The 9,865-nt window shown below is 54.3% G+C and overlaps 1 protein-coding gene across 1 annotated transcript; it reads left to right on the plus strand.

Moving 5' to 3' along the window:
* The first annotated feature begins 2,776 nt into the window (after positions 1 to 2,776).
* Positions 2,777 to 3,418, plus strand: NEUROG2 (neurogenin 2). The gene has a single exon (XM_065736109.1). It carries the CDS (start codon positions 2,777 to 2,779, stop codon positions 3,416 to 3,418), a length of 642 nt encoding a protein of 213 aa, XP_065592181.1.
* Positions 3,419 to 9,865: the final 6,447 nt, after the last annotated feature.

A 9,865-nucleotide genomic window follows, 5' to 3' on the forward strand; every position in this document is an offset into this window, starting at 1 on the left:
GTGTGCACCACGAGCTGAATGGCTTGGACAGCCCCATTTGATAGCAGCCTGCCAAATTTTCTTTCTCTCTTTCCTTACACAAACCCCCCAAAAGGCCCTTTCACCAAATCATTAAATTCTACAGAGGTGGTCAAGCTAGTCCTGCTTTTCATGCGTTTGAGAAAGAAAAGGGTCCTTGAAGTTTAGAAGATGCCCAAGGAAAACTCATTGAATGACATCAAAAGAATGAGTTTCCATAGCTGTTGAAGCACGAGAGCTGTGTAGCTGCACAAAGGCGGGTTGGGGCAGTGGGACTGTCCCACTGCTCTATCCCAGCACAATTGGGTCACTGAAATAGGGAATTAATTACCATTGGAGAGTGGGCAGCCCATTCACCGCTGGCTGAGTTTTATTAAACGCCAATATAAATAACAAAACAACTCTTGTGGCTGCACTATTCCTACACGCCAAAGGAAGGATTATGTCGGGGATTAACATCTTAAAGTCTATGAGACTTTCTGACTCAAGGCTCGGAGCTGGTAATCGTATTTGTCTCCTGGTTCAGCGATTAGTGCTCTCCCTCGCGCACCTTCGCCTGGATGGCCAATGTCCCTTTTTGCAGGCACCGGGTTTTTCACACAATCGGCTGTTCTTTTCCCCACATCTATAGAAAAGAATAAGAAAACTGAAGCGTGTTCACGCGATCCTCAAGCTTCTTCTCTTCTTCATGGGAAAGGAAGGCACCGGCAGCCCTTTTTCACAGGGAGGAGGTGGGGGAGGCAAATCCTCGAGGGGGGGGGGGGGGCAGCGGGGCTCCGCATCGCAAAATCACTCCGCAGCCTGCACCTGCCATGCAAATAGCAGGAACAATCAGCCCAACTGGGGGCTCGTCCGCAAGGGGGGCTGGGCCAGGATGCCGGGGCAGCATTGCCTGGGAGGGTCTGATCTCAAAGGAACCCCAAATACAGGGGCCTGCCCTTCCCTCCCAGCGGTGTTTCTGGCTGCAGCGTGCCAGGCCTCCCCCCTGCCGAGCACCCTTCATTCACCCTCTGGGAAGGGGCTGTGTAATGACCCCCAGGTTAAAGGCTGGGCCACCGTGCCACAAGCTGGGCACCCGGGTATTAGGGACATGGGGGCTCAGTCCCACGGACCCTCTGGAGCCCTAGGAGCCCAGGGCCTGCTGCTCCCACCCTGCCGGGCCACAGGGCCAGCAGAGGCACTCACAACTTGTGAGGTCGGAGCGTGGACGGGCCGTGTCCAAAGGTCTCTCAGCAACACAGACCCTAAACTTTTAGGGCTCTCGGGTCGCCTCTGAGTTCAATCTTCTTATAGCAAACAAAGCCCTTCTGAAGGTCACCCCCTCTCCCGCACACCAGCTCAGCATCCTTTATTTCTGGGCCGTGTGATAAGCTTAAATCATTGTGCTCCCATTTCTTGATCATCGCCTACTTCACCCCTTTGTTCCCATAAAGTAGGATTGAGTTTGGCAAAGGGGCTGAAGTTGAACAGTTTGACCCCGGGGGACAGTTCAGGCCCTCACCCCGGCCCTGCCCAGCCCTCACCCCACACAGCGCCGGGCCTCTGTCCTGCTGGGCGAGTGTGGGCTGCTGCCGCCCCGTGCCGTGCATAGGGATCCCCCTTTCTCACAAGGGGGAAACGCATTCAAGGCACTTGGCAGAGTCACAGGCTTTTTGTAACAGATCAGCTAACTGTCACACGGGGTGGATGTCCAGTCTGTGCAGCACCAAAGTAGCAAGAACGGGGCTGGGGACAGCAAGAGCAATAGGAGGAATGGCTTTAAACTAAAAGAGGGGAGATTTAGGTTAGACATTAGGAGGAAACTCTTTACCCAGAGGGCAGTGAGGCCCTGGCACAGCTGCCCAAAAAAGGTCGTGGCTGCCCCATCCCTGGAGGTGCCTAAGGCCAGGCTGGATGGGGCCCTGGGCAGCCTAAGCTGGTGCAAGGTACCCGGCCCACAGCATGGGGCTGGTGCTGGGTGGAAGGTTCCTTCCATCCGACGCCAATGATTCTGTGTGCGCTCACGTGTTTTGCACTGTGGGATACCCACGTACATCTCAGCTCCGTCACGAAGATCCAAGTGGGGCTTTTCCCACGGGCCGCAAAGCAAGCTCTAGTTTAAAGCCTCCTATTTTTACCCCAAGCCACCGCGTCCCGTCGGCCCCGGCCAGCAAACCGGGCCCGGGAGTGGCCCTCCGCTCCCTGCCGCACTGACAGCTGCGGCTCCGGGCCGGCGGGAGCGGGCTGCCGCGGGTCCGAACGGCGGAGCCGCCTCACAGCTTTAGGGGCGCGCCGTCCCCCGGGTACCGCCCGCCCCGGCCCCGCTATCCCCGTGGGGACGCGCGATCCCTCCCCCCCCACCCCGGCCCCGCGGGGCAGCCCCCCGCCCGCGGCCGCTGAATGGAGCGCTGAAAGGGAGCCGGCTCCGGCGCGCGTGGCTCGCGGGGCGCCCCGATTGGCCGCCGGCGTCTCGCGTCCCCCCCCTCTTCTCCCCGACCCCCTCCCGCCATTCATTAATAAATTAGCGGCACGCTCCAGCCGAGCGCGAGGCACCAATGGCGCGGCGGCGGGGCCGGGGGCGGGGGGGGCCGCCGGCGGGGCAGGTTTGATTGTTCCCCGCGGGGTATATAAGGGGCGTTAGCGGGGTCGTGTGCCAGACACGCAGCCGCCGGGCCCGGGGCCGCTCCGACGCCGCCGGGGCGCGTGCCACCGCCCCCCGACCGCCCGACGGCCGTCAACCCGCGGCCGCGCCCCCCCCCTCCTCCCCCGCCCCCGCAGGATGCCGGTGAAGGCGGAGAGCCCGGCGCCCGCGGCGGAGGACGAGCTGCTGCTGCTGCGTCTCGCCTCGCCAGCCCCCTCGGCCTCGCCGCCGTCCAGCGCCGGCGAGGAGGAGGAGGACGACGAGGACGGGCGGCCGCGGCGGCCGCAGGACGGAGCGCGGCGGGCGGGGCGGCAGCGAGGGCCCCCGCGGGCCGCGCGCACGGCGGAGACGGCGCAGCGCATCAAGCGGAGCCGGCGGCTGAAAGCCAACAACCGCGAGCGCAACCGCATGCACAACCTGAACGCGGCGCTGGACGCGCTGCGCGACGTGCTGCCCACCTTCCCCGAGGACGCCAAGCTCACCAAGATCGAGACGCTGCGCTTCGCCCACAACTACATCTGGGCGCTCACCGAGACGCTGCGCCTGGCCGGGGCCGCCCGCCTCGGGGGAGCCGCGGAGACCGCGCCGGGAGCGGCCGCCGAGGGCAGCCCCTCGCCCGCCTCGTCGTGGAGCGGCGGAGCCAGCCCCGCGCCGTCCGCCTCGCCCTACGCCTGCACTTTATCGCCCGGCAGCCCCTCCGGCTCCGCCTCGGACGCCGAGCGCTGGCCGCCCCCGCGGGGCCGCTTCGCCCCTCCGCCGCCGCCCCATCGCTGCCTCTAGTGCGGCCCGGGCGGCCCTCGCTCCTCCGACGTGCACTTTGCCCGGCTCTGCCCCTCGCCGCTCCGCAGCTGTCTCCGTGATTTACGAGGGGGGAGCGGAGAAAAAAAGTTTAAGAAAAAAAAAAAAAGAAAAGAAAAAGTTGTGTTCTTAGGGGTCCAGGTTAGAAGTCATTGTATAATTTGTAGGCTTTGTCAAGGCTGAATGCAAGCGTGGAAATTTAGGCTGAACTCTCTATCAAAAGGAAAAACTGTAGAGGGAAGGGAAGGGGTGGGTGGGAGGGAGGAGCGCCTCATGCATTATTTATTTCGACCTTTAGGGGACGAGGAACTCCCCCCTTCTTTCAGGAGATTAAAAATAAATCAACGGACTGAAAACCCAAACAGACACGGGACATTACAGCGATCCGCCACACACGTGTTCACATTTATTTATTATAAAGAAAGATTTCATGGAAAAGATGTATTTTTTTTGTATAATTTACAGAGTCTATTCTAGTATGTATTTACAGCTGAAGAGCGAAGGGATTGTTCTCCTCATAAAATATAAATAAAGTATCTAATTTTCGTATTTTCATCACCGGGGTTGCTCTTTTTCATGGCTTACGCACCATCTGTTGGGGGGACAAACGCCCTCGCCCCCACTGCAGCTTGGCGTGGGGGCTGTGGGATGTGGAGGGGGTGAACCCAAGTGCCACGCGGGCTGTGCAGCGTGGGTGGTTCGGTTGTGCTCTTGTGCTTGGAGATGCTGGAGCATCTTCTGGGAGGATGACGTGCTGAAATGTTGATTTGCTTCTTTAGAAATAAAGCAGAAGGATGAACCATGTGGCAGAGTCATTAAGGTTGGAAATGACCTCTCAGATCACCTCATCCAACCATCAATTCATCCCCACCATGCCCACTAACACGTGTTCCTCAGTGCCACGTCCACACAGTTCTTGAACACCTCTGGGTTGAACACCATTGACTCCACCACCTCCCTGGGCAGCCCGTGCCAATGCCTCAGAGAAGGATTTTTCTCCCAGTGTCCAACCTGAATTTTAGGTCATTCTGTAGTGCTTTGGAACCCTATCAAAGCCACTGCACAGAATGCATCTCACTGCCTCTCTCCTTCCATCCCGCCCACTCCACCACCTCCCCTCATTGCGGGGCACCCTCCCCCCCCACACTGATGCTTGGTTCCCAGATGAGGCCTGGGTACGTCTGGTGCACTCACAGGCCTTTGGGCACCATGGTACGCACCCAGCAGTGCCAGGTGACTTCTGGGCACAAACACCTGGAAATCATTAGGAACCAGCGGAGGTGTCCGAACGTGTTAATTCAATAACATGGGCCCCGGGAGCGTGAAACCCAGCCCTGCGAGCAGCATCCCCGAAGGGGAAAAGAAAGGGAAAAAAAAGCCCAACGTGTGAAAAGAGAATTAGTGAAATTAGGTTAGCCCAATAAAACTCACCCCCTGCCCCGTAGCCTCGGGCGAGCACAGCTATCAGCCCCAGCTATTGTTTCACCCCCTGGCAGGGGAGTTATTGTGTGATAAATAATTCCTGGAGGGAAAAAAAAAAGGAAAAAAAAAAAAAAGAAGAAGAAGAAGAAGAAAAAAAAAGTGGGCACATTTGCATAATCAGCGCTTTGATGTGGCCAGAGCACGGAGCTGCATCCCCCAGACCTTCTGTGGGCCAGAAGGGACGGGGAAGGATGCGGCCTGCCAGTGCGGTGGCCCCGGGGGTGCTGGGAAGGACCCGCTGTAATGGTTCGGCCCCATGGATGTGGGCTGGGATTGGGGTCCCGGCTCATCCCGCTGCCAGGGTGCCATTCTCTGTCCATGGTATGAACCCCACTGCTAGGAGTCTCCCCAGAAGGTGTGTGGAGGGACCACGGGCACTGCAGTCTGTTCCCATGGCTCAGGCCTGCACCTTGGCTCTGCTGTCACCCCAACATGGACTCGCAGCACACCACCTGTGCTCCACAGCCTAGCTTTGTGGCCCTTCCTCTCCTTCCCACATGTGTGGGATGCACAACCAGGCCATATGTTTCCTTTTCTCAGGGCAGAAATCATCTTGTAATGATTTCATTGCCACAGAAGTACTTTGGTTTTATGATGGTGGAGAAGCAATGCTGTTGGGGTGGGGAGCAGCAGGTGAGGGTTTCATCCTCTGGTGTGCTCTGATGGCTTTGATATGAAATGTATATAACCTTGAGTAATTAAGCATACACTGGCTAATTTTCAGCACTGGATACATTAGGTCTTGCATAATGATTTTTAATTGGAGGAGGGCCACACAGATGATCAGAAGACAGGAACACCTCTCCTATAAAGAAAGGCTGAGAAAGTTGGTCTTGTTCAACTTGGAGAAGGCCTTCCAGTGCTTACAGGGCTTTCCAACACTTGAAGGGAGCTTACAGACAGGAGAGGGGCCAACATTCACATGGTCTGACAGGACAAGGGGGAATTACTTTAAACTAAAACAGGGGAAATTTAGCTTAGGTGTTAGGAAGATATTTTTTACTCAGAGGGTGGTGAGGTGGTGGCACTGCTGTACAGAGAAGTTATGGCTGCCCCAAACCTGGATGCACTCAGGACCAGGTTAGATGGGGCCCTGGGCAGCCTGTGCTGGTGGGGGGCAACCAGCCCATGACAGGAGGTTAGAACTTAATGTGATTTGAGGTCCCCTCCAACCCATGCCATTCTATTATTCTATGATAATTCAAAAGGGATGATTACTGGGGCCATTAAACCATTGCATCTTTCATTTCCATATGAAGTTACATATATAACTTAGAGAAATGGAATGGCACTTTAGGGATAGCACACTGCAAAATATGTGTAGGGCAGGTTTCTCCATGAAAGTGTGTGTGTGTGTGTGTGTGTGTGCCTGGGGAAAGCCGTGCCAGTCCCAGGCTGCTCGTGGCAGTCAGCAACTTCTGGCAATGCTTTCTCTCACACCACTTGTGCCACTCAGCAGCTCAACACGCTGCTGGGGTGCCTGAAAAGCTGCTCTGAGGAAAACAGGCTCAGTTCTGAGCAGCGGGACCGACAGCAGGATGGTGTCGGTGGCCTCCCCAGCCTCCTCCCACCCCCTGCTTTTATTAAAAGGAAGAGCGACCGGACCAAAGCCGATGGCATATTTACCTTTGCGAGTTTTAAAAAAGTTAATTACTGCTCGGAGCAAGTTGGTACGGCTGTCCTGAGCTGCCTTTTATTAGTAGTCGCCTTCATTAATTTCCCTCACTGGATTTGCTGCTAATAGCCGCTTGGTCCTGGGCAGCACAAAGCAGCATCTGTGCCATTGAGCGGAGAAACGGGAGTCGGGCAGAGGGGGGCCAGGGGGAGCGACGCCGTTTGCAAATCAACCCCTATTAATGTGATGGCCTGAGCTGTGCCGGCGGCAGCTCGGGCTTCCCTGCGCAGCACAGCAGCTCAGGCCTTGAAAGGCTCCCATGCAGCCATGGCTGCTGGTGGTGGCATCCTGGAAGCAGAATGGGAAGTGGGGTGCTGGGTGCACAGCCTGCTAGGAGGGGGGAATGCTCAGCAGCATCCAGCAGCAGCTGGGTTGTTAGCAACTTGCTGTCTTGGAAGTTTGATGTTGTTGTTGTTGAATAATGGGATGAAATTCTATTTGGAAAGAAGGAAAGGCAAGAATAGGGCTGGGGAAGTTCAGTGTCCTCAGAGGTGTGCAGGGGGCAGCGGCAGTGGGGGAACTGCAGAGGCACAGGTGGAAGAAGTTCCTGAACCACTGTCTTCCCACAGCACAGGAGGAATGCATTAGCACATGGCCATTGAGCTATCAGCAGTGGGATCTTCAGTCTCGGCTGCTGCTTTTACTGGGGGCATGGATGGCCCTTCAGGCCTCACGTCCTGCTGCTGACGGGGATATTTCACTGCTCCTCTACAACGAGCTTCTCTTGTTCTACAGAGAACACAGAACTGATCCTTAGTGCTCAGATTCACCTCTCATGTCCGAGTCAGGAGTGTGGGATAATGAATCTGCCCTACAAGGCAAGTTACTTAATACAAAAGATTGAATGTCTCAAAAAATAAGAATGTTGGTTGGCTTGTCCAAGTGACTTTCTTTGGAAAGCAGAGGAAATAGCTGAATGGTGATTTTGTTGGTTGGGAGCTCTAAGCTCTCGCCCAAAGGGTAAAGAGTACTGACCTGTGCTGGGGACTGACAGAGCCACGAGGCCAAGCGCTGCGGTGCTGATGCTGCTGGGAACGGGGCAAGCTGACGCTTGACACCAACTTTTTCAAGCTGCTCATTCAGAAATCTGTCAGTAGCTGTAAATTTAGCTGGGATGGGAAAGTGTCTTACATCAAACAACAAAAGAAACCAGCTGCTAAATGCTAATACTACTATGTTGGGAAGTACTCCAATATTAAAATTCCCCATGTATGCATTCATACAAAAGCGTATCTAAATACATTTTTTTTGGTCAAGCAGGCAGCAGACTGGAAAAGGCACTGCTTTTTGGGGGTCATGGGGCTGCCTGTGGGCAGTGCATGTGGACACTTTGTTCTGCAGGGATTGTTCAGGAGGGTTTCTTTTGCTTCTAAGTGCCTCTGCTGAGAAGGAAAAGGCTTTAATACACCATTTCTGCCACCGACTCATTCCCAAAATCTCGCCCATCTTTGTTTCCCCATGGCAGTCCAGAGGCCTTTTTTGTGGTAGCACGAAGCCACGTTTGCAGTTTCTGTCACTTGGTTAAAGGCAGCGCACCCCCCACTGCAGACAAGGCAGCCCTTTGTTGGCTGCAGAACAAGATAACTGGCTTAATCTTCCCGGTAACACGTGAACTTCCATGTATCACTTTAATCTGCGAGACACTGGGGCTGAGTGTACCGTCACATGCCGATTTTACTTTTCTATGAGCAAGTGACTCCCGGGCTCAATGATGGATTGTTTGCTCCCTTTTAACAACAGTCAAGATGGTGAATGCCCCGGGGTGATAGACAGTGTGCAATGGGAACGGCAGCAAATCTGATGGCCCAGTTCAAGTTCACCTGACAAAGCTGGAGCAGTCTGCGAGCAGCATTCGAGAAAGGATTATTCACACTAGCATTATATTTTTGAATGCATTTTTCTTCCTGTGCAGCTGCCCAGCTCCCCAGCACTGAAGGTTTATGCACCATAATAAAGAGATTTAATTTTTTTTTCTCTTGCTTCTCCCTCTTTACACCTAGCTCTAATTGTTCAGCGTGGTGATAGGGCATCTTTCCAAACAACTCGGCGCAAACATCCCCTCGAAAACAATGGCATTGCTATAAAGCAACAACAAAAGCCTAAAAATCTCTGCCGGTTGCAGAAATAAAAGCTGATGGCTTTGTTAAAGCTAACACCGTGGTGCTGGGACCCATCTTTCTGTGGGAGTTTAATGCTGTGTTCCCTTTCTCTCCACACAAATCCCTTGAGAGGAGTGATTCCAGGGCAGAGACCCTTGGGGCTCAGCGAGAAGGAGAGCATGACAGTGAGCGCAGCTTTCAGCACCACACATGGCAGGAAGGCTGTGCACCAATTGTCCCATGGGGACCCCCATAGCTCATGGGTGACTGTGCACACACACTGTGCAGATTGGCATGATCTTGGAAGAGTAAATCCAAGGTCTCATCGTGTTTGATTTTGCCCAGAGGCAGGTTGCCGAGAAGCTGCAGGTGCTATCTCCAGTCCTGTTATTCCAAGGGGGATACACACACCTTTTCTTGGTCTTTCTCTGAGCACCTTTTGGCTTCCTCGTTCAGATAATGACTTTTCTTTATTCCTCAACCAAAAGCTCCAGCCTGCTTAACTTGGTGCAGCACATGGTGTCATGAGCTCCTGCTCCCTTTCCTCTGGGTGTTTTCTCAACTAAGAAAGGCCCACAAAATCGAGAGGCACCGTGACACCATGTGCATGCATTATCTGATGCTGCCACTGAGTTGGACTCAGCTTACCAGCCTGTGTGGGAAAAAGAAGTGGGATTTCAGCTGCTCAGCCAGCATTCACAAGGCTGGAAGGGGACTGCTCCCAGCATGTGCTTCTGAGATGCACTGTGTACCTCTAACCCCGCACACGCTGTTGGAACACATGGCCAGCATGCACGCCACAGGCTGGCCAGTGCTGTTATAGCATTGCAATACTCCTCTGAAAGAGATTATGTTTTTGTTTCTTTAATCAGCCCCAAACATTACCATTTGTTCCTTGAAGCACTTATACAACTTTCCGTGAATTTTACAGGCGACAGAAGCGCAAGTCTCCATCTCACTCTGCTTCGTACTTCATTTACAAAGAGCAGATGGTGTCTGTTGCCCTAACTGGGTCTGTTAGGTTAGAGGTTTGTACAGTCTTGCAGTACATCTCTGCTGAATTCTGGAGGCTGTTTCCTTATTTCTGTTATATTCTTCTATTAAGTCTCACAGACAGTTGTAAGAACAAATGTTTCAGATGGTACTCAAGATAGTAACATGGGCAGATGTTAC

This window comes from Cyrtonyx montezumae, unplaced genomic scaffold (assembly GCF_038088225.1).
Source record: "Cyrtonyx montezumae isolate F1298 unplaced genomic scaffold, pur_monq_1.0 scaffold_2, whole genome shotgun sequence".
Taxonomy (NCBI): Eukaryota; Metazoa; Chordata; class Aves; order Galliformes; family Odontophoridae; genus Cyrtonyx; species Cyrtonyx montezumae.